The sequence below is a fragment of the Zootoca vivipara genome, chromosome 10 (assembly GCF_963506605.1).
Source record: "Zootoca vivipara chromosome 10, rZooViv1.1, whole genome shotgun sequence".
Classification (NCBI taxonomy): Eukaryota; Metazoa; Chordata; class Lepidosauria; order Squamata; family Lacertidae; genus Zootoca; species Zootoca vivipara.
The window spans coordinates 40,686,191-40,712,355 of NC_083285.1; the positions used below are offsets into that span (position 1 = coordinate 40,686,191).

The 26,165-nt window shown below is 41.9% G+C and overlaps 1 protein-coding gene across 2 annotated transcripts in view; it reads right to left on the reverse strand.

Moving 5' to 3' along the window:
* The window catches only part of PLBD1 (phospholipase B domain containing 1), a 33,873-nt gene continuing 7,708 nt past the window's right edge, over nt 1-26,165 (reverse strand). For both annotated transcript variants that reach the window (XM_035127642.2, XM_035127644.2), the window contains exons 2-11: nt 20,794-21,013; nt 19,153-19,236; nt 18,350-18,488; nt 13,621-13,776; nt 11,328-11,472; nt 3,594-3,794; nt 3,358-3,498; nt 2,653-2,838; nt 1,045-1,151; nt 1-278 (exon numbers count right to left, since the gene is read on the reverse strand). In XM_035127642.2, the coding sequence (XP_034983533.1) occupies nt 111-278; nt 1,045-1,151; nt 2,653-2,838; nt 3,358-3,498; nt 3,594-3,794; nt 11,328-11,472; nt 13,621-13,776; nt 18,350-18,488; nt 19,153-19,236; nt 20,794-21,013 (1,547 nt within the window). In that variant the 3' untranslated portion in view covers nt 1-110. The remainder of the gene's footprint in view (nt 279-1,044; nt 1,152-2,652; nt 2,839-3,357; nt 3,499-3,593; nt 3,795-11,327; nt 11,473-13,620; nt 13,777-18,349; nt 18,489-19,152; nt 19,237-20,793; nt 21,014-26,165) is intronic.

Sequence of the window (26,165 nt, forward strand, 5' to 3'; positions counted from 1 at the left end):
TCCCAGGTGGGCACAGGCCAGTTTATTTGGTATGGAAGTAAAAGGGTAGATTTGATTTTTAAAAAAACTTTTCTCCCCCTCCCTAGATGTTAAAGCTTCTGGTGCTTATTTCACAGCACTGGCTTCATAATGACAAAATCAAAGTTATATGAATCTGGCAAGCCCTGGTGCTTTGTTTCATTGAAACGCGTCCAGCTGAACACAGGCAGGTCCTCTTCCACAGTTGGTCCATTGATGGCATAGGCTGCAAAGCTCGTAGCCATAGAGAGGTCTGATACCTGTGAAGGATCATAGGATAAAACTTCATTGTAAAAGGGAAGGGGGAAGTATCATCACGCCCCAAAAAAGTCTCAGAGCTAATCTCTCTCTCTCTCAACACCAGCACACTACTGGTCCAAAACTTATCTAACCTCTTTCCTTGCTCTGCTTCCGTTGTGCATGAAGAGTTCTGCACAAAAAAAGCAGTTTTAAAAATACCGTAAATGTGCCTTCAGCAAGATCCAGTGGGAAAGGGTAGCAGCATTCTTACCCAGGCCCGGATTAAAGCAACTGCAGGCCCTGGGCTATGAGACCTTGGGAGGCCAAAACTTAATAGCATCCAATCATAAGAAACAAAACCTCATTCTCTTCTTTCTCTACTATTCAATGAAAGTAGAACACTACTTATTTATCATATAACTCTATGAGAAGCTTTAAACCTCCACAAACTTTACTAAGCAGTAAATATGCACTTGTGTAACTGTTCTAGAGTCATAGACTCATATGTCACAGGTTGAATGTTACCAAGCAACTGAGCCTAGGTATCTGTCTGTCTTCTAACATTTTTTGGGCAAGAGTCTGAGGCCCTCCTAGATTATGAGGCCCTGGCCTGCAGCCGCCCAGCCCACATGTAAATCTGTCACTGTCCTTACCTTTGGGCTGCATATAATGATATACAGAGGGGGAAATGTGTGTTTGAGTGAGAGAAATAAAGAATGGATGAATGGATGAATCCACCCTCCCCACAAGCATCTAGAACAGGCCAGTTCTTCTGGGAGTCTTTACCTTGGAGTCATAGCAGCCAGCTGGCATTGGAGACTCCGGGTTCAGGTCTCCCCTGCAGCAAATGGTATTACAGGGATTGTGCCTTGTATAGGGATCTTTTGTGTAGTCTAGAAAACAAAGGAACCAGAGAATGAGGATTTAAGTGTTTGTTAATTTACATTTGTATCCTCCCGTCTGACCTCAAAGAGTTCAGCCCCTCACCAGCAGCACTCCTGTAAGGTAGGTGAGAGAGAGAGAGAGAGAGAGAGAGAGAGAGAGAGAGAGAGAGAGAGAGAGAGAGAGAGAGAGAGAGAGAGAGAGAGAGAGAGAGAGAGAGAGAGAGAGAGAGAGAGAGAGAGAGAGAGAGAGAGAGAGAGAGAGAGAGAGAGAGAGAAGCCCAAGATCACTCAGCCCAGGCTGATCACAGGGCTAAAAGGAGAGCAAAGGCAATGGTGACTCATAGGCTTGCATTTTGCATTGGAAACAAATGCTTCAGCCATTCTGTGCTAGATGTCAAATGCCTCAGGGGTTACAGTGCAAAATGCAAACAGCCTTGACTGCTCACAGAGTTAGGTATTTACAGACAGGATTTTAAGGCAGTTCAACTTGAGACTCATTCACACTGGGAGGTATTTTGACAACACTGTGGGGACTGCCAGACTTGGCATCAGTTTGGAGGGGATCCAAAATTTGGGGGTTACACATTAATGAAGCTCTCCAGACTGTCAGTATTTTGTGGGAGTGTGATTTGATTGCATACCAAAAAATTCCAGTCTGCACATTTAAAGTGGATGAAAAGCACTTTGTCACCCTAGCAAAAAATCTACTTAAAAACAACAACAAAGTTTTGGAAAGTGACATAGAAATGCTTTGAAAACTGTGGAATGAAGAAGTGTTTAATGAGAAGACATGTAAACACCCTCAAACAAATCAGACTGAATCTAACCTCTGTGTAAACTTTCTGCAAGCAAATCACAATGGATGCTGAATAAACCGAAATGTAAGGGACTAAACCTAAATATCTGAGTTGTTCTTGGGGGGGGGGGGCGAGGACATATTTTGTTGGATTTGGGCTCCCACCTCAAAATCTCAATGGGTTTTGAAAACTGTACCCAGGTAGTTGAAGTTCAACAACTTTCTTCCCTTGTCCCAGTTCGGTTCAGAAACCAAAATAGCAAAGGAAAACTCTTATGATTTCTTCTGAATTGCCTGAAAAGGCTAGCAAGCACACAGATGATGGCAGTGCTAATTCCTTGCAATGAGCCCTTTCACGTTGTGGAGAGATGGGATGGGAAATGTTTGTAAAATAGGGGTGGACAACCTGCACCATCAGCCTAGATTCAGAAGCCCCCTGCAAGTGATCATATCACATCTCTGACAAGAGTGATCCCTCCCTCCCCTGTCAGCCCACTGGATGGCAAGGAAGAGGGAAGAAATGGGTGGCAAGGACAAACAGCAGGCTATGGCAGAAAGAGAGAGAGAAAATTGGGATGGCTCCATCCACCATCAGCTTCTGCCCTGCCCTGCTGCTGGCATTTGGACCTCAATAATTACACCAGAGGAAATGTCATCCTAGGCAGAAAAAAGGTTCCCTGACCATATGTTAAAGGATAATTTAAAATGCCATACTGTTGTATCTCATTATGTGCTTCATGGTCTCCATGTCAGTCACTTTCCCTTGGTCCCGTCGGAAGATTTTTGCTCTAGGAGCCATCTCGTAAGAGAAGTCTAGGCCGTATTTTTCAACATAGTCTGTATATCCGCTCAGATTGTAGATATTTTCATGAAAAGGGACATTGTAAGAAGGCCAGTATCCTGTAAAAGTAGACACAAAAGGTATGGGGCATTGGAGAAGAGGTTTTGGACACTTCTTGAAAGTTCCCAAAGTTTTGAATTTGAAAGCTGAACTGCAAGAAACACAAACCGTCTTTCTAGAGCTTGCTGTCACTCACAAGGAAATAAATGAATGTGACAGAACTTACATTGGAAGGAATGTAACAGTTGTAAAAGCAAATTTCACTTGGAGAGGCTGAAATACCAAAGAATTCCAGCATTTACCAAAAAACAGTGGGAGTCTTTTGAGCATCATTTATTATCATTTACGCTGCTGTGTGCTGGAGTCACCTGCAAACATTACATTACTACATCACACACACTGCAAAAAAATTGTATTTTTGCACAAATACAAATCTGGAATTACTGGGGCATTACAAATTTCTCCTAGACTATTTTCTAATTCTCCCTAGTTAAGCAAAAGTGGTAACGTTCAGCAGAGACTAAACAAAAAAACAAAAAAAACCACCCAAACTCCAGAACTCCTATTGAAGCTTTTACCTTTACGGAGAATACTTGTCTGATCAGAATATTCCACAAGTTTTGGGATCTGTTCAATAACATAGAGGGTTCCTTCACCAAGACTCTCTTGCAATTTGACCCGGTTTGTATTCAGTACCATGTACTGGTTGTTATAAGTACCTAAAGTCAGTGAGGAGACAGTTAAACTTTTAACTTTTGGGACAAGAGGATTGAGAGAATCATACACAAAGAGCTTCCACTTCAAATATACCAACCAGAATTTTCCCTTTCGAAGGCTTGTGCCCAGGACTTTCCACAGTGGGCCATCATGTTGGCAATGCGAACTCTCTGCCATGCAAAGAGACTCTCAGGTACTACTTGTTTGAGAAGAGAATGGTTGTATACGCTGTTTGTGGTCTGCAACATGATCAAGCCATTGCCAAGTATGTAAAAGTCATCTAGGGATACCAAAAAACCTGAATACAAAATAAAAGGAGATGGTTTGTTATCCATAAATGAATGCTGCACAATGTTTATTCTGGGGCTTCTCCAGAATTCTCCAACAAATTTTGATGGGCTCCTGGATTTGTCTCTGACTGCTGCAAGGCTAGGGGACAAGCAGTCCTCCCTCCAACCTTGCTAAGAAAGGACACCCTCATAAACAATTTTAAAGGGAGAACTGCCACCTAAACAGTCAGGCATTCCTGACTTCATGGAATATTTGGCAAAAATGGACTATGGTCAAATACTAGGCAGTCAGTTCACAATATGGACATAATAACACACTGTTATGAGGCAGTCAATTGACTGGGATGGTATTTGTAAATTTAATTTATAAGCCACCTTTCTTGAGTGCAGTCCATAGATGTATAGCAGGGGAGAGGGGATGTGTCAGTTCTGCAAGATCTATTTCATATTTTAGTGGAACTCCAAGATCCACCGTCTGGAGCTAAGAATGAAAGGAACCAATAGCTCTGAACAGCTGAACACAGGGATTAAGGGAGTTCACAGACCTTCCACACAAAAATCCATCCCTGACTTGCCCACCTGTCTGTGGGAGTGCATCAGTCTAAGGAAGGATGGGGAAAGGGAAAAGAAAGACAGACAAGAGACTTTGACCTGCAAAGCTCTGGGGGAAAGAAGTGGGAGAGAGAGAGAGAAGAACTACCTCTGCACTTTGCCCAGGCTATTTTATTACATAAAGGAATTACATCACATAATTCAAAAGAGCCAATCAAATTCATCCAGCACCTCCCCACAGTTCCCACTTACAGATGGTGCCCTGCATGTGCCTTCGGGGCTGAAGGTGTATAATGCAAGAGTAGTAGCCACACTTGCCTTTGCTGCTCCACTTTGGGCTGCCCTGGCCAATCTCTCCTCCCTGGAGACCCTTCAAAAAAAAATTTACGCCGCCTTTTGAAACTTCCCACTTGTGTGAGTAATGTGGCTATATGTACAGAATTGAGGATCCCCTCTTTAGAGACAACCTTGTGGAAACGCGTTTTTAATTATTGGCTAACCCTTTGGCACAGATTACCCAATTACTATCTAGCCCAGGCATCCCCAAACTTCGGCCCTCCAGATGTTTTGGACTACAATTCCCATCATCCCTGACCACTGGTCCTCTTAGCTAGGGATCATGGGAGTTGTAGGCCAAAAATTCTGGAGGGCTGCAGTTTGGGGATGCCTGATCTAAACCAATGTTTATGGCGTGACGAGTTCACTAGTCCTTGGGCCAATAAAATACATGCTAAACTTTTGCTTTTTGGAATTCTCGCCCCTAGAATCCTTGAGTTATGATCTTACCACAGCAAAAAGATTCATCAATCAAAGATTGGATGATATAGAGATGCAACGCAATCTTATGCTTGGCGGGGGATCATGCTCCCCTCGTCATTTGGGCATCTCATGTACCAACCTATATATCTTCTCTCCCTATTGCCAGCCATCATTTTGCTTTTACTAAAGCACGTTTTAATGTTTTTCCTTCCAATGTTCTTTTGCATAGATTTTCCAAGGGTCGAGCCTCGGTTTTGTGTTTGTGCGATAATCGTTTGATTGAATACGTTCACCACATAGTGTTTTCTTGGCCTCTATATAGTGCTGCTTGGAGAAATCTCTTGAGTCCATTAGCCCAAAAATTGGTTGGGTATCTGGCAGAGGCCCATCTTGCCGCCTTATTGCAAGACACAGACCTGTTTGTAACCTTGCAAGTGGCAAAATTTTTAACTTCTGTCCTGTCTTATAAGAGACGTAATGGTCTCCTCTACGGAAACTGACACTCTTTTATTATATCCTATCCCTGATTTTGTATATTTCTTAAATATTTTATTTCTATCCATATTTTATTTTATTTTATTAATTGTAACCCAATTACGAGTGCCTTGGTTGCTTCTGTATTTTTATGAGCTTAAAGCTGAAATAAACTGATTTGATTTGACAGTTCCCACTTGGGACAGGATCAGGTAGCAAGGATTACAGGAAACTCAACTTTATCACCTATAAGGCTTCTACATTCCTACACATCAAAGCATGGAATAAATGTTGAGGCTAGATAAACAGGAAAGTGGAGAGAAAAGGACTCTAGAAATTCCTGAAAAGACTGAAGGAGAGCAGGCAGGAAAGCAGGTTTTTATCACCTCTAGAAATCTACTTCAAAGCCAGGAGCTTAATCTGCAGGATGCCTGACCAGGAAAGACAAATGGTCTTGTGTACATGCTTGCTTGCAAATAACTGACAGGGCTGCCAACGTGCCCTGTCCGTTTGTAACTAATGGAGACTAAAAGCAGCAAAACGTGCAGCCTGTATAATTCATGTCAGAAATCATATTCCCTAGGTGGCCCAGCTAGGAATCCATTACTCGACTGATCACCAGTCCAGGAATATTCGACTTGACCAGCACATTTGACCAGATTAGTTCATGATTTCTCATCATAAATTTTACTGAGATGCTACACCTGTCTTCATTTCTGCAGTCTAATTTAGAGTCATTTTGTTGCTGCTATTTTTAAGTGATTAGGAGCCCAGAAATCCTCCTAAATTATGACCAATCAATTAAGGCCCCATCACCTCGAGACTCTGACCTTCCCACAGCTACACAGGGCCTTTGTAGAACTAAGATTCCAACAGATGCCCTCAAGATATTTAGAAGGGAGTTATCAAATAATTCCCCATATGGATTGAAATGTACCGTGTTTCTCCTAAAATAAGACACGCCTATAAAATAAGCCATGGCAGGGTTTTCATGCCTTGAAAAAATATAAGACATCCCCCGAAAATAAGCCGTAGTGCCGTTCCGGAGGGCGCCAAGGAAGAGGAAGAGGCCTGTTGGGTTGGGGCCCGGAACTGCTGCAGCCCCGCCAAAACATCCAGCAGCGCGCGCCGCGTGGAGCCCCGAGCCAGCGGGACCCAGCAACGTCGCGCTGCTCTGGGGCCGGCGGCGCTCCCTTGCTGGACTTCGCTTCATGCGGGCGCAGCGCAGCTGCCGGACTGCTGGGCTGGCTCCCCCGCCTGGGTTCCTTGGCGAGCCCCGTGCCCGATCTCAGTTTCGCGCTCTCCGTCGCTCCCTCCCGGGCGCCGGCAGAACCTTTGAATCGCGGTCTTCTTTCTCATTCACATTTTGCCAGCCTCTCGCCATTGGCCGCGGAGATGGAAGGGGGAAAGCGCACGTGGCGTGTGTGTGTGAGTGTGTGGCGCAGTGTGGGGAGAAGCAGCGAGAGATGGTCCCGGAATTGGGGCACGAAGGCTTCCTCGGTGGGAAGCTCCCTGACAGCTAGACGCATGCAGTCAGGGGGCTTGTGCTGTGTCTGCGGGGCTGCCAACTTCCCGGCACCTTCCGGGTCACTTGGCCAGCCCAGGACGGAGCTCTGCAGCAACTGAGGCTCCCCTCCCACATCGTGCTCTTGCAGTGGAGCTGGCTCAGGGCTCCATGCGGTGCATGCTGCGGGCCCTGCTGAAGCGCCGACAAAGCGCCTAGCAGCGCCATGCGGAGCGCCCCGAGCCGCAGGAGGAGGGGGATTCAAAGCGGTGTGTGCTGCGGGCCCCGCTGAAGCGCCGACAAAGTGCCCAGCAGCGCCATGCGGAGCGCCCCGAGCCAGCGGGACCCAGCAGTGCTCTGTAGCACTTTGAATCCCTCTCCTGCTGCTGTGGCTCGGGGCGCTCTGCGCCGCGATGCTGAGCGCTTTGTCGGCGCTTCAGCGGGTCCCGCTGGCTCGGGGCTTCACTCGGCGCGCGCTGCTGTGCTCTTTGTCGGCGCTTCAGCAGCAGCAGCAGCAACTTACAGGTAATTAAAAAAAATAAAATAAGACATCCCCCGAAAATAAGCCATCGTGGGGTTTTTTGAGGAAAAAAATATATAAGACGTGTCTTATTTTAGGAGAAACACGGTATATATGGATGCAATCAGGTAGAGGACATCACACACTATCTTCTGATTTGCCCCCTGTATACAATGCCCAGAGGAAACTTTATATTGCCAATTCTTAATTGGCTTCCAGGTCGATCCACACAGGAAGTGACAGTTGAATCCTAGCAGATAAACATCTATATATTACACACCAGGGAGCCAAATTTGCGCTGGCAGCCAAGAAGCTCCGTTTCAGCTATGTGAATGCACTCCAATTTAAAATTTTAATGTTGTCAATTTCTTTTTATGTTGTAAACTGCTACAGGCTATGTTGTATGATTTCCGAAGAAAGTTTTCCTTTTATTCTCTGCTGTCCATTGTAAAGGCCTTTGGCTATATAAAATAAAATTGACCAGACTGACTTACACTACAACCATCCAGCCATTTACCATACCAGATGTGACACAACACATTTGAACTTTGCACGGTTTGGCAGCATTGGCCCATTGTTTTGGCTTTGGATTTACCATACCAGAGAATCCCCTGACATTGGATGAAACCTCTGTAGTCCATATAGGACCGAAGAATATTTTATAAAATACAGTATTATAGAAAGATTAAATGAATGCTTTGTTTAAGTTAAATGAACAACATCAAAGTCACAATTCAGTTCCATTATGAGCTTCACAATGGGCTGCTTATGTGACATGAGCTTATAACTCTCTTACAGAGACATCTAAAAACTGCAGATGGCAAAACAGCTGACATGACAATTTCCTAGGTGTTCACATTCACTGGTTCCACAAAGGTCTCTAAAAGGTATCACACAGAGACACGTACACAGCCCTTAGAACTAATTTTGTAGGTTGTGATTCTGTAACAGGTATGTGCCCTGGAAAATAGCAGGGGGAAATCAGCATCACTAAGGAAAAGCACTTGAAAATGAAAACTACAAGCACCACCGACTCTCTGAAGTTCTGCCTAGTCAGCATTGTGTTTCTCTATTTGCATGGGCTTATGAGAATTTGATGTACAGTAATTGAAATTGCCTCTTGACACGGTTTATCTACTTCATCTGTAAGCCAGTCTCCCTATCGCTCACTCTCAAGGATCCTTGAATGAGCCCCATCATTCTATCAATGCAAACAAAAGTGTTTCTGATTGCATCTTCTGGATCCAAGCCATGTAGCTACTCAGCAAACCTTGTAGAGAACACTGGGGCCTTGCAGCCTCATTCACTACAGCCTTATTAATGAGAGGTGATGTTAGTGTTTCAAGCAGTTCCCCCAAAGGGCCAGACATGATCAAAAACAGGAGTGACTGACTGTGCTGAAAATGGTACAAGCATGAAATATAATAAAATACAGTCCCTATTGCGATAAAAAAATAAAATAAAAGCATGCTCCATTGTGGGATGTTGCACATGCACAGGTGGAAAGGCAGCAGGATGTGGGAAGGCTACAGCAGGAGTACTACAAGCACTACACAAAGTATTTCCTGACAAGTTTTAAATTTTGTGCATATAAATGTATACTGCAGCATTCATCCATTCTCACCAGAGCAAGTGAACAGAAATCTTTTACAAGTGCCAAGTGTTGTGTAGTGGTTAGAGTGTCAGACCAGAACCTGGGAAACCAGGATTCGAATTCCCACTCAGCCATGAAACTCACTGGGCAACCTTGGGCTCATCATTGCCTTTCAGCCTAACCTACCTCACAGGGCTGTTGTGGAGAGTAATTGAGAACCACGTATGCCACCTCGAGCTCCGTGGAAGGGAAGGTGGGGTATAGATGCAATAAATAAATAAATAACATAATAAGACCAGTGGCACATTCACATATGGATCCCATGCCACCTCTCTGGACCCCTTCCTTTTCTTATGTCTCTCTTCTTATACCCACATCTCTTCCTCTCTTGCACACAATCATGCATGTACAATATTGCACTGTTGTTAAAAGCAGGCACACTTAACAATCAAAACCTTATACTCAGCACATGCAAAATCTTGCACTCACAAAGTTTCTCCTTCACAAAGTTTGGAGAGGTGTCGTTTTGTCCCCATCCCATGAGATTGCTAACCAAGCAGAGGAATTTTGTACCAGCACCAGTTCCCCACGCAGTGCTCTGCAGGTCCCTAGCACACTGTTGCCCGCACTGTTCAAAAGGCTTCCAATCACCCTTGGAGGCAAGGAAGGAGTGATTGACTGTTCAAGCTGCCTTCTGCTTGCACAAACGTAGGATGCAAGGTATTTGTTTATTAATACTACCTTTTATGCTGCCTTTCAACCATATTCCCAGGGTGGTTTATAAAAAGATTACAGTACACACACACACACACACACACACACACACACACACACACACACACACAAAGCTACAAAATTATAAAAGCAGCATAAAGCAGTCGACAGGATTACAACTGCAGTTAAAAATAAAAAAATAAAGTATCTGCTTGGCGCCAAAATGACAACAGCAGGTAAAAAAGCCAGTTAAAAACATGTTGTTAAACATTTAGGGCATAGCTTTAAAGTTATTCCATCTACCTTTTCCTACACACACTAACTGGAATTAGTTCAGGGCCAGCGAGAGGCATCTTGAAATATTTTGACTGGAGAATGCAGTATTCTCAATAGGTGCAACACTACAAAAACACTATTAGGCACTTGGGTGGATTGTAATGGTTTGTGGTTGAAGCTTGTGTGGCAGACTTGAAAAGCAGATGTCAGAGGGTCATTGTGGCTACTCTGGAGTAACTCCGCCTGAGTCCAGTTTGTCTTCAAAGACGTTTATTGTGCTATTTATTTACAGTGTAGAGACAGCTTAAAACATGACCTCTCATCCCAAATCAGAATCCAGCAATGGCGAACATCTGTTCCTACGCCAGCAAAGTAGTCTGGGCACCCCAAAACGCCGCACCCTTGACCTGCGTTGCGGCGCTCTCCTTACATCTGGCGCCGGAAGGGGTGATGCCCTTTCAGCTTCCTCCCTAAGCGTCTGCCTGCATCCCTCCGCCCCCGAGCTTTCCCATTGTTCCTCACTCTGATTTCTCTCCCCCTCCGAGTCTCTTCCTCCCCCTCTGGCTGCTTCAGAACCACTGGTGCTCTCTGTACTTGACGAGGTGGACGTCAGGATGATGGGGGTGGCTCCCTGTATGGAGTCACCCTTACAGCAGGCTTGTGGTATCCAGTATCACTGGGCTGGTGCCAAGATCACACACACAGGTAATACTATCTGGGGATGTGAGTCTCCTTAGGGCAGCACTCACTGGTACTGGTTCAGTGAGGGTGAGGGAGATTATGTCAGCTGGTGGTCATGCTATTAGTTTGTATTAATCAAATTTTGAATGGTCTTCCCATTTTTATTGTGCTATTTTATGAATGATGACCTTTGGCTAAGCAATAAAGTTTTGGATTTAGTCTGCTGGAGAAGCACAACCTCCTTACCAGCCCAAATCCAAATCCAATTTGTCTAACCATTCAGCAAGCTTTGCTACGTATTAATCCGCAGGTTTATTCGGATTATAAAGCCTTTGTTGCCCTATCTGCTTTTGAATTAAAGTTCCTACAGGGGGGCAAACTTTATGAGATTCTACACAGCATACAGGCAAGACTCCTGCATTCAAACGTAACAAACACACAGAGTTCCATTCACACATCTAAGTTACCTGGGTAACTGCTGAATGAAGCACGGCCTGAGCTCGTTTGTGGATCATCAACTTTAAAGTCCCAATGCTTATAGATTCTCAAAGTGGCCGCATATGTGAACCAGCTAGAATGAGCAAATAATATGTTTTCATATCCAGGGAGGACCTAGCCAAGAGAAGTAGTAGCCATGTTAGTCTCATGCAGTCAAAACGACAGAGTCTTGTGGCACCTTAAAGACAGACTAATTTATTGTGGCATAAGCTTCTGTGGATTCAAGCCCACTTCTTCAGATGCATGAAGCGAAAGAGAAGGACAGAGGAATGATCTACCTTGTTGGTCTTTGGCTAGTAGACTCAAGAACAGATGCAGCACAACAGCAGCAGCACAACCAACATGGTTTAAAAAAATTAAGACACAAGTTCTGAGATATATTGGGTAAATAAAACAGCATGTCTGATTGCAACTTGTTAGCATGACTCCAGATAGATCAGTAGTCTTTGACATTTTTCTACCTAGGACCTACCATTATAGAATCACAGAATCTGAGAACTGTAGAGTTCAAAGGGAGCCTAAGGGTCATCTAGTCCAGTGTTTCCCAACCTTGTGCCTCCAGATGTTTTGGGACTACAACTCCCATCATCCCTAGCTAGCAAGACCAGTGCTCAGGAATGATGGGAATTGTAGTCCGAAAACAGCTGGAGGCACAAGGTTGGGAAACACTGATCTAGTCCAACCCCCTGCTATGCAGGAATGTCAACTAGATTGCAGATGGCGATCTAAACTCTGCTTAAAAACCTCCAAGGAAGGAGAGTCCACCACCTCTCATAGGAGTCCATTCCACTGTCAAACAGCTCTTAAGGTCATAAAGCTCTTCCTGATGTTTAGTCGGAATCTCCTTTCTTGTAACTTGAATCCATTGGTTTGGGTTCTACCCTCCAAAGCAGGAGAAAACAAACTTGTGACAGCCCTTGAGATATTGAAAGATGGCTATCATATCTCCTCTCTTTTCCAGGCTAAACATGCCCAGCTCCTTCAACTGTTCCTCATAAGGCTTGATTTCCAGACCCATTTATCATCTTAGATTAAAGGTGAGTCTTGGATTGGAAAAGGTTGAAGACTGATGATCTAGAGTCCTACTCACAAGCTGCAATCCGGCAAAGCACTGCTAACAATTCATCCAATTATTTTTCTTCTTTTAAAAGGAAATAATAATAATAAATAATAACAAAAATTTTATTTATACCCCACCCTCCCCAGTCAAAACCGGGCTCAGGGCGGCTAACACCAAAAAAATTACAATAAGACATAAAAGAAAAGAAAACAATTAATTAATTAAAATACAGATTAAAATACAATATTAAAATTTAAAATGCAGCCTCATTTTAAGTAGTCCATAAATCCAAACCATGAGGGAGGAAAACACAGGGGTCAGACTGAATCCAACCCAAAGGCCAGGCGGAACAGCTCTGTCTTGCAGGCCCTGCGGAAAGATGACAAATCCCGCAGGGCCCTGGTCTCCTGTGAAAGAGTGTTCCACCAAATTGGCGCCAATACTGAAAAGGCCCTAGTCCTAGTTGAGGCCAATCTAGCCACTTTATGGCTCAGGATCTCCAGAATATTGTTGTTTGTGGACCTTAAGGTCCTCCGCGGGGCATACCAGGAGAGGCGGTCCCATATCCCTGAATCGGATATTCCTTGTTACATTTTTGTAACCTTTTCAGTTGCCTGTCAAAACACTGTCAGTAGGGCGCATCTTAACCCTTCCATTTACTTATATTTGAATTCTTATGTTGCACATCTGCTTAGATTCCATATCAGAATACCAGAATGTTCCATATCAGAACGTTGTATATTTCCAAGATGTATATGAATAATTTATAAATCCAAAATTCTCTCTCCAATAATATATTTTAGTTTGGTATTTGCCATTTCTGTGAACACCAGTTTTAGTAAAATATGCATTTTATGCAAATACTGGTCTGCTTGAGACAAGGCAATTCTTAGAACTTGACTTTTCTTTCGAACTATTGAATATCCAGTATCTTGATTACACAGAATTTTTTTTTTACTGGGACACTTCTGAAACTTTCTCCCAGAATAAAGTGGGGCTATTTTAGAGAGAACAGACGACAATTATTTTTTTTAAAAAAACAAGTATAGTAAAACCAATAGTATGAGATTAAATTATCAATGCTATGTATGCATGAGGCTTAGAAAAATGGGGGCCAAAGTATAAATTCTATTTTGGGGTGCAGGTGGTTACATCTTTTCGTTTAGGCCAAAACGTAGAAACAGGAATGTTGTTGGTCTCACCTTAATCAGAGCAGAGCAATGGCCCATATTCCATAGGTACTGTGTAGAGTCTCCTGTCATTAAATTAGTCATTGCTGAACCTGAGAATAAGGCAGGAATGAGGTCAAGCAGATCTCCAACTGCATTTAGGAAATAGACTTGGAAGGCAGTGAGAGGCTGGAAGTAAAGAGAGATATTTGTAATTTTAGACTCAAGTTTGCCATGACAGTGGTCCCAACACAGTAACAGCTGTCCATGCCTGAATGACTTTTTTTTCAAGGAGGGAGTCTGAAGAACTAAGTCAAGTGACAAGTAATGAAGTTTTAGTTCTAGTGCAGAAATCAAAAATTAACAAATTACCAGGCCTGGATATAGTACAGGCCTGAAATTTCTTGAAGATATCAGACGTGAAACTGCCGTTTTTCTGCAAAAGGATATGCAACATCACCAATGTTGGCCTTTTTACTCAAGAGCTGAAAATCAGCCAATGCAATGCCAATTTTGAAAAGGGCTCATTGAGGAACTCGATTAACAATATGGCTGCCATGTAGATGGTGAACATGGTTCTGGTTCCCTCAGAAGAGGTGGCTGTCCGTTAATGTCAATTTTGTATCCCATTCTCTTTATACTGAGAATGTAGCTGAGAGGGTAGAACACATGCTTTACATGCAAGGAGTTCCAGATTTAATCCCTGGCATCTCCAAGTTGGGCCAAGAAGGACTCCTGCATGGCAGCCCAGAGAGTCAAGTGTTGACAATACTAAGCTAGAAGAACCAATGATTTGACTTCCCACAAGGCAGTTTCCTTTGTACCTATGCAGAAAGATGTAGTAGCACAAAACTTCCCTCTGCAGTTATTCCTGTTACTAGGGTAGGAGTGGTGGAGGAGGCAGAGGGAAGGTGGTTCTTCCCTCAAAAAATGCACAACTAGTGAATGACAGAACCAGGGCAAGCCTCCCTCCTTCAGCATGGTTGATGGGCTGGGAATTAGGTGCTCAAGGAAACCATGTCAGCAGAGGAAACTGTAGCTGGTAGCTGTGAAAACAGCAGATTTCCTAGTACTGTGGAATAATACAAGCTGAGCATGTAATATTATGCAACAGCTAGAACAGAAGAGGACGTACAGCAAGTCAGTATGTTTCTTCTCAATATCATTTTTAGAATTAGTTTTTCCTTGAGAAACAGGAAATCCAAACACTTTGCTAATAATTCTTGCAGAATTATCATGACATGGTAGAAGTTGGTTTCCTAATCAAAATTACTGTGTAGCAATGAAGTTTTCAACAACAACAAAAAATCCTCTCTGTACTGTACGCTTCTTCAGAACATAGCAGGGAATAAGATTGTTTCCCTAGCCTTCTTTAAGATTAAGAAGGGTAGAGAATTTTGTGGAATTTGAATATAAGAGTTTAGATGCAGCTAGTTAACAAAATACACTATTTGCCAAGATATTTGCAGGAAGGGGTTTAAGACGGCGACTTTAAACACTGAAATTATGAGATTAAGGAAAGCAACTGTATGTTATCTATACATTGTTTCTCTAAATATGTTCAATATTTAAACCCCTCATTTCTTTGGAAAATGCGACTACAGTGGAACCTCGGGTTGCGGACGTAATCCGTGATGGAGGCACGTCTGCAACCCGCAGCGTTCGTAACCCGCAGCGCTGCGTCTGCACACGCACATGACACAATTTGGTGCTTCTGCACATGCACAAGTGGCGAAATCTGGAAGTAACCCTTTCCGGTACTTCCGGGTTTCCCGTGGTACGCAACCTGAAAACACGTAACCTGAAGCGTCTGTAACCTGAGGTACCACTGTATAAAGAAATTCCTTCAGCAAAGGGTTATACTTGGGTCCTAAAATCTAGACTAATGACAGAGCAATGGATGCTTGACAGTGCATTGGAAAGGTGGTGCTTTGCGGTTATTCAAAGTTAAGTGAGGTATCTAAACAGATAGAATAATAGAATTGTGAAGTAGGGTGGGACCCTGAGGAACATCCAGTCCAACCCCATGCAATGCAGGAATATGCAGCTGTCCCATACAGGGATTGAATCTGCAACCATGGCATTATCAGCACCTGCTCTAACCAACCGAGCTTGACTAAGGAGTGTTTTGCATGTCAGAAGTTAAAGAGTTATTGGATCTGGCAAGCATGGGGTGCTGCAGTAACAACTGACCTAACAAAGAGACAGATAAAATAGACATTTGTTTATATAGGCATATGGATCCTTGAAAAACAAATATAGGTGATTATTGCCCAGAGCTTATTTTGTGAGAAGGCAAAGAGAATGGATTCAAAAGCAACTCATGGAATTCTGCCAGATGCTTCTGATGCTCAGAACAGGTAGAAGACAGTTTATATACTGCTTCTAACATAGTCATCCAGAATATGCAAAGACAGACCAGCTGTTGTAACAGATTTTATTTTATTCTCTCTTCCTGGGTACCATTTTGCTCTGTGCTGTGTATAATTTCACCTCTTCAGACTGCTGTGCCTCAGATGCTGAAGAGGGAGTATGAATGACCCACTTTAAGAACTGCAGTGCTTTTAAGTACTGTACCATATTGACAAGTAAGGCACAGAAAAGGCAAGTACATCACTACTACTGACTCGATCAATGCAACACACACACAAACTCTAGGGGAAGGTTGTGCACAACAACGTGTGGCACTGGCAAATCTTGCTACCGCTGGTATCATAAGAAAAACTGCTCCTAATTTTGGTACACACAGGGTTAAGTTAATTTGCCAAGTGAGGGAGAGAATGGGATGAGTCCTGTGTACACATTATTGTATACTCTGGCTCCTGTGCACTCTCAGTTTTTGAATCTGTGTACACATAATGTTATCCGTGATGCAGTTCTATCCTGTAGTTTCTTGTAAAATACTGTGCTTGACATCAAAATTACCTCCATGCAAATTTTGTGAAACATGCACTTTGTCTGGATGTGACCAAAGTCAGAGAATGAGGACAAAAATCCTGCAGAGGTGGGATATGTTTTTCTTTTACTCTGATGGTGTCCCTACTTCATGCTAGAACTTTCAATGGGAACACTTCTTTGCAAGATTGTTTGCATGTCTAATTAAAAGCCAACTGTTGCATTTCAGCAGGTTAAAGTTCTTTTGTTCAAGATCAGTGTGTTTTACAAAGTGAACCTATGTAGTCAGAATTAAGCACCACTGAGTTCAATGCACCTTACACCCAGACATTATGCACAGGGTGGTAGTCATCCTAATTAATACATTTGGTATTACATGTGTGCACACACAGACAGCTATACAATAATGGATCAACACTCCTAATTTCTGAGAATATTTAGGGATAGTTCATTTCTGTACCACAGCCCTTATCCCCAAAATGAATCCTCCCTTATACACACCTGCAATCTCACCATTTGTGATAAATCATTTAGAACACTCACATTGATGGACATCATGATCAAAAGTCACCCTATGGTGACTTCACCACCTCAAACATCAGCTCAGCTCTTTATCTGAATCCACAAAATACCATATTGGCCTGAATATAAGCCACACCTTTAAAATTCAAGGGGGGGGAGAGAAAGACAATACCCAAATATAAGCCGCTCCCTTAAAATTCCGTAGGCACTCACACCCGTTCCATTTTACCGTATGTCTGTTTCAGCAGTGATACCGTAAAAGCCCATTTTTGTAAGGTCATGAATTTAAGCCGCACTTTAACTTTTCACAGTTGGAATTTGGGGGAGGGGGAGGCTTATATTCAGGCCAATACAGTACGTGAAGGTTGCAACATATTTGTGTTAACTTCTAGTATAATACACACATGTTCAAAATGTATTTTATCCAGAAGCAAGGTCAATGTATTTCAACTGTATTTTTACTTCCAAGGTGCTTAATAGGATCACAGATCTGGTAGTGAAACAATTCTCAACCCTTTTCATTTCTTCTTTGTTTCTGTAGCTTACTTTCAGAGAAAACTGGAAGCAAAACCATTAGGGGATAAGTGCTATTTGTTTTAAATGCTGCTGATCCTGCCTTCATAAACCCTGGGCTACATGTTTTCTTGCAGTGCTTAGACAAAGACGGAAAGGTCAGTTAGTTATTTGTGTCTCTACTCTCACAGTGTGAAATAAAATGGCTGAGCTTGGCAATAAAGGTGAAAGCTATTTGTCTCCAGTCAGTTCTCAACTTGCTAATTCACAATGCTGCCGCCTCATTGATATCCCAGAGGGCTGCCAGCCCACACAACAATTATGGCTACAATGACAGCAGCTGCATGTAGTGTCACTTCCCTAGAGCATGTGCAGACAGACCTTCATCACCCCCACCCAAGTTTCCTAAAAGCCTAGAGTTGCAAACAAGAGTTTCTGGAATTAATATTAAACTCTGATACTGTGCACCAATTTGATACGGTAGCTGTAATCTAAATGGATTCTATGATGTAAAGAAAGAAGAAAGCAGTAAAAACATCCTTTCAGTTTTTGTGTGTGATCTAAACTCTCTTTCCTCTTCTTCTTTTTTAATTGCTTTCTTTTTATTTCAATATGTATAAAAATGCTACAGAAAACAAAACATATAAATAGAAATCACGCACATTCATACAAAGAAAAATGAAATACATCAACCCAAAAGAAAAAAGATTTCCTCCCCCCTCTCCTCCCCCCATCCCACCCTCTTCTTTCCCTCCATTCCCACCCACTTTCCCCCTCCTCCACCCCCCATTCCCTTCTAAACTCTCTTTCCCCTTCAAGTGATGAGCCTTACTGTTTTTTGCTGTCGCTTAGCCCACTCCACTGTTCCCATGTACAGCCCATCCAACTGGGCAATGATGTACCCCGCATGTCTCCAGAAGGGGTCATTCTTGTTTTTTTTAATTTGTTGTCTGGTCCACTTATCTTGTTTCCTGTGGAGAGGGAAATGTGACTTTAGAGTGCATTTTTTCACAGGCCAGATAGCCTTAAGTCAACTGGGATCCGTTGGCACTTGTTCCTGTGTAAACGTGCTTAGCTCGGATCACACTTTTATCAATTAAACAAGCATTGTAGCCAGCTGACAAAACTCAGGTTGTGTTAATAAATGTTATTTTGTTCAGAGATAACTAAATCAGGTACCCTTTCAACTTGTTTCACTTATAATTTAATATGGGAACAGTTCATATATTATATACTCTCAGGGAAATTTACTTGCCCAAGAACCAGGGCGGGGCGGGGCATTCACTTGCATCTCTATAGACACCTTGCACTGCCAACTCTTGCAACATCTCCCAGGATGCTGCTAGAGGACTGTCCATTTCAAACAAAAATCCACTAATGTTGTGCAACCTTAAAGATTTAAGAAATTTATTGTGGCACAATATTTTCCTGAATCAACTTTTTCAGCAAAAACAATAAAATACCACCACGGCGACCAAAACTTCTAGGCAACTTTTGTTCCTACTTGTGAACATAGCTGCCAAGTTATCCCTTTTTTTAAGGGAAATTCCCTTATGCTGAATAGGCTTCCTCGTGAGAAAAGGGAAAACTTGGCAGCTATGCTTGTGAAAAGAGCATTTTCTTTTTATAACATACCGCATAAAATCTTTAACTTTTCTCTCAATGAGGACATTCTTAACCAGCTGTGTATACAGGTTTGCAAGATGGTCACACATGTGTCTGGGGGGGGAAAAGAGGAGGGAAATGTTATAAATATAAATACCCACTAGACCTCATGGCCCTGGCTACATTTGAACTTATGTTCATATAGACCTCAGTTTTGTGTGGATACCTATATGGACATTTGGAGAACTTATATTAACGTGCATGTTTAACCCAAGAAGTATGTGCTGATGGTTACTGAATTCACATTGTGAAGTGATGGCTGTTAATTTTATTTTTTTGCTTTTAAAAAAAGTTAAATTTGAAAATAAAAGGTCAGAAAACTCCATGCCTCCTGACCCCTTGCTCAGCTGGTCTACGGTCCTTGCACCACCACCTACCCACTTCTTGTAGCAAGCAGGACTTTAGCTTTGGCCAACAACTTCTAGAAGAAGAGATGGGCGAGCAAAGATATTGGCATAGTAGGAGGGTGAGGCAACTATAACTTCTCTCACTGGTTCATAGCCTACTTCTGAAGAAACAAGCATAATATCTAGGTTGGCATGTTATCTCCACTTCCCACACATCCAGTAGAGCATAATGACACACCACTCAGTATAGCATTATAGCACACAACTGGAAGCACTCCAGGAAAAGAAAAGTACCATTAGCCATGCAACACCCAGCTCGTTGGAACTTGTCCCAATCCGCTGATGAAACCCAGCGGGAGCTAGAACAGCCCAGCTCAAAAGGTGTTCCTCATCCCTCAAATTATAGCTCAAACTATGAAAATGCATTTTTTTTAAAAAAAAACAACAATAGACCATCTGCTTCTAGGCCAAATATCCGGCATGTATCTCAAGTCATGTCATACGTTGTGATACATTCATAATGAATGGATGCTGAGCATGATATGACAGTAATGAATGTTGATATGAAGTCCCAAATTGGCCTTGGCAAGATGGGCCCAGAACACTGACCAAATACCCAGTTTATCCCAAGTTTCCCATGTGAATAAGGTACCACATTTCATCTAATAAGTTTGGATGCCTCTTAAGTGCTACCATGTCAATACAGATCATTCCCATCCCATCCCCTCTACCCATTACTTTAAGGCCAAGTGAACATTAAGATGCTTTGTCCAGCCATGTTTAATAATACATTTGATGCCATAAACCACATTCAGAAATAAATTGTGGATAATGTGTATTTTACTTATAGCTGATCACAGACAGATTTCAGGAACCTGAAAGCTATTATAGTACAATGTAGCTCTCTCTCAATGAACGATTACATCCCCCATATACTGTACCTAGAATTCCCTTCCAGCTAATGTTAAGCATCTTCAATATTAAATTTTATACATTCACTAAAACTTACTATTCGTGTTCCCTGATGTGTGACTCAGCTATTTATTATTTGTGTATTACAGATAATTCAAATGTACAATACAGTACTGTATATTGCTTCACATGGTTCCATGTTTGTTCACTGAATACATGTTTTATCATTAAAAGGAATATAAATTTGTAACAATAAATATACCATGAGCTCAGTTGTCTCTTCTTCTCTTCTAACATGTATACTTGTAATGCCCCCACCAGATGACTCCATTTAGTTTTCAGAGGTACTTACGAAGCAGTGAGATAGCCCTCCAAGTAACCTGCAGCGTACATGAGGTCTTCATTGCTTATGGGCTGGTTACCATAGCCCGATTTGATCTCAAGAACCCCCCATCCTGTAGACTGTACAGTGTCATTATAATAGCCATAAGCATCACCATTCTTATCCAATACATCCTTAACCTGGAAGGTCTTCTCAGTTTTCTGCCAATATACGGTGGCATAGTGAATATCTGTAAATAATTCAAAGAGAAAATTAGAAAAATAGAATACCATACTGCAAATGGTAGTCACGGAAAGTACTGGATAACTGATTTCAATAGGAAAAGATAGATCCATGGGTGGTTCTTTTATGTTTGTTGTAACATGGCCATCATTTTCCAGGACCTCAATATATCAACATTAAGAATAATTAGCTCCCCTAACACCCCCCAAAAGGAACAGTGGGTTCAATCCTAAGAATTGCAAAGAGAATTTCGATCACTAAATAGGACTTTCATACCTCCCACTTCCAATTGCACCCCCCCCCCCAAATGCTCTCCTAAAGACTCAATTTTTCAATTCAATTCAATTCAACACCTTTACTGGCATATATAAGACTATAAAAACCATATAGAAAGCCCATATGTGTTATAATTCTAAAACATACAGTAAAGAGGGAATCCTCGGCAATCATATTATACAGGCCAAACTACCCCAGATTTAACTTCAAAGATCCTGGTCAAAAATTGTACCATAACTCTTGTGAGAACAGGAGAGTCATCTCTCAGTAGAGACTGCACCACGTGTTGTTTATTGGCGGGGGGCCCCAAGCCACAGAGAGGACATTGAAGGATCATCACGGAAGATGTTAAAAAGACTCTGACCCATTTGTAGCACAAAAATGTAGAAAACGCATGGTCTTTACAAAAAAACAAAACCACTTTAAAGGATGTTAAAGCTCAGATTTGGAAGTATTTCCACCAAAAAGGCATCATCCATGGCTCAGCCTTGGAGACTTCAAAAGGAAATGAAAAAGATGTTTTTGTGCCGATCAGAGATAAACGCTCACATAAAAATGTTGAACAATAAATGTTAAGACCAGAGGATGTATAGGCACCAGGCACTTACTCTCCACACACAAATTCAGGTTTTGAATTATTCTCTTTGAACTATTTCTGGATGATTGTGTAATTTTATGCTGCTTCAAGGTAGGCCTAATCTGTCACACTGATAGCTACAAGAAACCATTTTGCCTGAACACTTTGACATAGCAAATAAAAAGCTAGTTTCTTTTACCACTATGAAAATGTTCCTATCTGATTGAAGCAAGGTAACTTACTTTCTCTGTTCTCAACATCTGCATTTTCCAATCTCCACGGTATTCTTGTACCTAATTTTCTCATTAGTATGCTCTTTGTTACTACAGCATTTCAGTTTCATAGCTTCACACACCAGGAAGCACATTTTATGTGACAAAACCACTTAAGAGCTTCTATCTTAAACATTGTGAAATATGCTACTATTTAAAAACCCATATATAAACACACACAAACAAACATCTATACTTGGAAATAAGTTCCATATGAGCCTTGCTTGTTCACTGACGCCCACAGAAGGCTTTTGCTAACCTTCAACAGCTATTTCTAATAATGAACTGTAGCGCTAACCAGATCTGTCCCATTTAACTAGGAATATAACCAGACTTCAGCTGTTATGCTGCAGGATACAATCTGATGTAAACCAAAGTGATAAACTTATTTGAATTGATACCAGGGCCGACCCAATACATTTTTGCATCTGAGGTGAACCCCAAAATGGCAGGGTCCTCCATGCCAGGGAAGTTGGGGAGAGTGAAGATTTAATTCAGTAACTAGTGGGGAATAAAGATTTGTATCAGGAACAAGAAGGGAGTGAATATCTACGTCATGAATTTTGGGGGGGGGGGGTGAGCAACGAACTATACTTGGAACAAGTGGTGGTAGGTAGGAAGGAATCAAATCAAATCAAATTTACCTGGTGGTTGAAGTGAGAATCAAAGACCATTTTGGGGTGGGGCGAGTGCTCTGAATCATGCTGGGCAGGTGCAGAACGCAAAAGAGCACAGAGGGCAGCCCCCTTCGTTTCTTCCCTAGGGGTGGGGGGAGACCAGCTGTGCCTCCTATTCACCAAAAGGCTGCTATCAAGGCAACATTTGGGGTTAGAGATGGAGTGGGGCTGCCAAGGAGGAATAAGATTCAGCCTCCAAGGAACATGCCACAGATGTCATTAACCCTGAAGCAGCACCATGCCTCCTGGGTGGGTGGGTCCTGATTGATACCTCTAGTCTCCATTGTAAGCCACAGCTAGCAGAGACAACACACACTGCAAAACCTGGATGATGCAGCATCCAATTTAACACACAACATTACAACAACAGAAACTCTGCAACTAACCTATTTATTTGAAATATTTCACTTAGGAAATACGCCAAAGGATAAATGGACATAAATCTGACATCAGGAATCACAAGACAGAGAAACCAGTAGGAGAACACTTCAATCTCCCAGGACATTCTATACAAGATCTCAAAGTAGCTGTCTTATTACAGAAAAATTTCAGAAACAGACTGAATTACAACTCATTACCAAGCTTAAAACAATGGAGAGACCTGGTCTGAATAAGGGCATTGGATTCTTATCTCATTATACATGATAAAGCTTTCTTCAGCCATCTCACCCCATGCTTTTTCCTGCAAGACCAATTGCAGTAGTTAACAGGTTTACCACTCCTATCAGCCAATCACCCATTCCCACCACCCTTCTGAGTACTACCTCTCCCCACCCTCTGACTATACATAAGGGTCTGGTGACCTCTGTTTCAGTGTATCTGAAGAAGTGTGCATGCACACGAAAGCTCATACCTGTTATGTATTAGTGACCTATGACAAACTTAGTTGGTCTCTAAGGTGCTACTGGAAGGAATTATTTTTATTTTTTGTTTCGACTACGGCAGACAAACACGGCTACCTACCTGTAACTAGTATTTAGGATTTTGTTTAGCAGAACAAATGCCATTCAAGGAGAGGTGTATGGAAATATGTCCTTGAACACAAAGAAATTGGGAGTCATCGTAGGAGGAACTGACATTCATATTCAGGACATACACTTTCCCAGTCCACAGGATTGCAGGCCTTTCTTTTAATTACTCTAGCTACCAGGTTGTAATTACTCTTCAACGCAACTCCTATTTAATAGCAAGTACAGGCAGTGATGCATGTGTGCCTTTGGATCCAGAAGGGGGTAGAACAGGGGCAGGATGTAATGGGGCTTAGCAAGCTGATGCGCATAGGGCCCAGGAATGGAACCCCCACACAAAATGGCTGGCACCTGTATTTAAGTTCAGGGTTTTCTTTCCAAGAAGCACTTCAGTTTATCAGGCCACAGCATTCCAAGAAACAATTTGATAACTTCTCCTTAGTAAGCAGTGTTCCTCAGCAACTTTTGTTAAATAGACCATGCACAGAACTTTGTTTAGTTCAAGCAACTCCAGCCTCCAACTATTTTAAGTCTTTTTTTAACTAGTGTTGCAATCTTTTTCTTATTCCAGAGAGAACGGTGAGGGATCTGGGTTGATTTTACACATCTCTCTCTCTTTCGTTCACTCTCTCACAATACACCAAACAGTGTATGATGATGTTTGTGGTTTGATTGTTTTGCTATCTTGACAACAATACAGTTGATTCTTAAATAAAATAGATGGAATGGTAATAATTTAACATAGCTTTTACATGAGAGCAAGCTCTCCCAGAAGTGAAAACAGTCTATGTCTCGAGTCCTGCCGCACCAAATTTGCTCCTAAACCAGGGTTGGCTCACTTGTGACCCTCTAGATTAGGGCTGCCATACATCCAGAACTTCCCAGACGTAGCTGGGAAACAACCGTTGTAAACAGCGGACGGAAATATCTGGAATGTCTGCAAAGCGTAGATTGTGGCCAATTTTCAAAAAATTAGCTCAAAAACTAAAGAAATAACTTGTGCCAATCAGAGCTACAGACAACTTCAGATTCACAGTAGCTGACTGAAAGTGAAGCTTTATTTGTTTCACTTTCATCACATACTTTCTCCAAGGAGCTCATGACTGTGCAAATTATTATTGTTGTTGTTTATTAAATTTGCATACTGCCCTTCATCTGAAGATCCCTGGGCAATTCACTACATAAAAATACAAAATAAGAAGACAAAATACATGATAAAAGAAAAACAAACCAATAACCCCCTCCCCCCAAAAAACCCACATTTTAAAAGCCATAGAATGTCAGTCAGCCAAATGCCTGGTTGAAGAGAAACGTTTTCTCCTCTTATATCTACCACAACAATGTCCCATTCTAAAGCTTGTGTGAAACATCACTCTCTCAGTCTGCTTATAATTGCTTGCAAGCATAACCTGATGTGTTCTTGCCTCCAGGCTTTCACCAGGCAAGATTTGAGCAGTTATAAATGAAAGTGAGGAAAGAAAGAAGAAAACATGAAGGAGAAGAGAAGAAGGCAAGAAAATGAGGTAAACCAACACCTGCTTAACCACAAATACCATGAGGTGTTTTGTCATTGTTGTTGGCTTTTTACTGAACTGTATTACTAAAAAGCCTCTTAACCTTTGGAACTTAAAAAAAACAACACACACACACAACACACTGCTGGCACAACAAACTAAGGCAATTAGATATGGGACGACTAATAAGGCCTCAGACACACAAAAACAAACACACTCAGCTTTGACTTAAAAGTTTTTTTATGGTAACATGCATTTTTGAGAAGATCTTCTAAAAAAAACCCCACCCTTATTTTAAAAATAGATTGAAAAGTTATCAATAAGAGAAAAATGAAAATAACAGAAGAAAATGCATCCAGATAAAACTAGTCTAGCCAATATAAATTCAAATCCCTCAGTTCTGCTTGTAGATGTAATGGTAATGAACTTATTGTTGTTATTACTAAATTCAGAGGGTCATTTTGTTGCCATTTATAACTGCACCTCAAGGTTACCTGATGTTTCTGTCTGGCAAAGCTGAACCTTCACACTGTTTACATATGGTTGGTGTCTGTTGATTAACTTTTATAGCTACTTCAACTTAACTACAATAAACTTTCTCAACATTTCCTGTGAAGGCAGAACTGTTTGGCTGAGCAATTCACGTTGCCTTCCATTTCAAAAATACAGATGATGTTGCTTCTTTTGGGCAACCGAAGAACAGCAAGCATACCCTTTTATTTTATTTTCTGATCCCCAAAACCAAAATTACTATGTGCGATAATAACAATTTATAATGTCTATCAGGCGTGAGAGGTCTATTTTCCAACCAAGAACTAGTAATTAAAACATTTGCCACCTTGTTTCGCTGACACAGCAATGAATGGCTGGGTAGG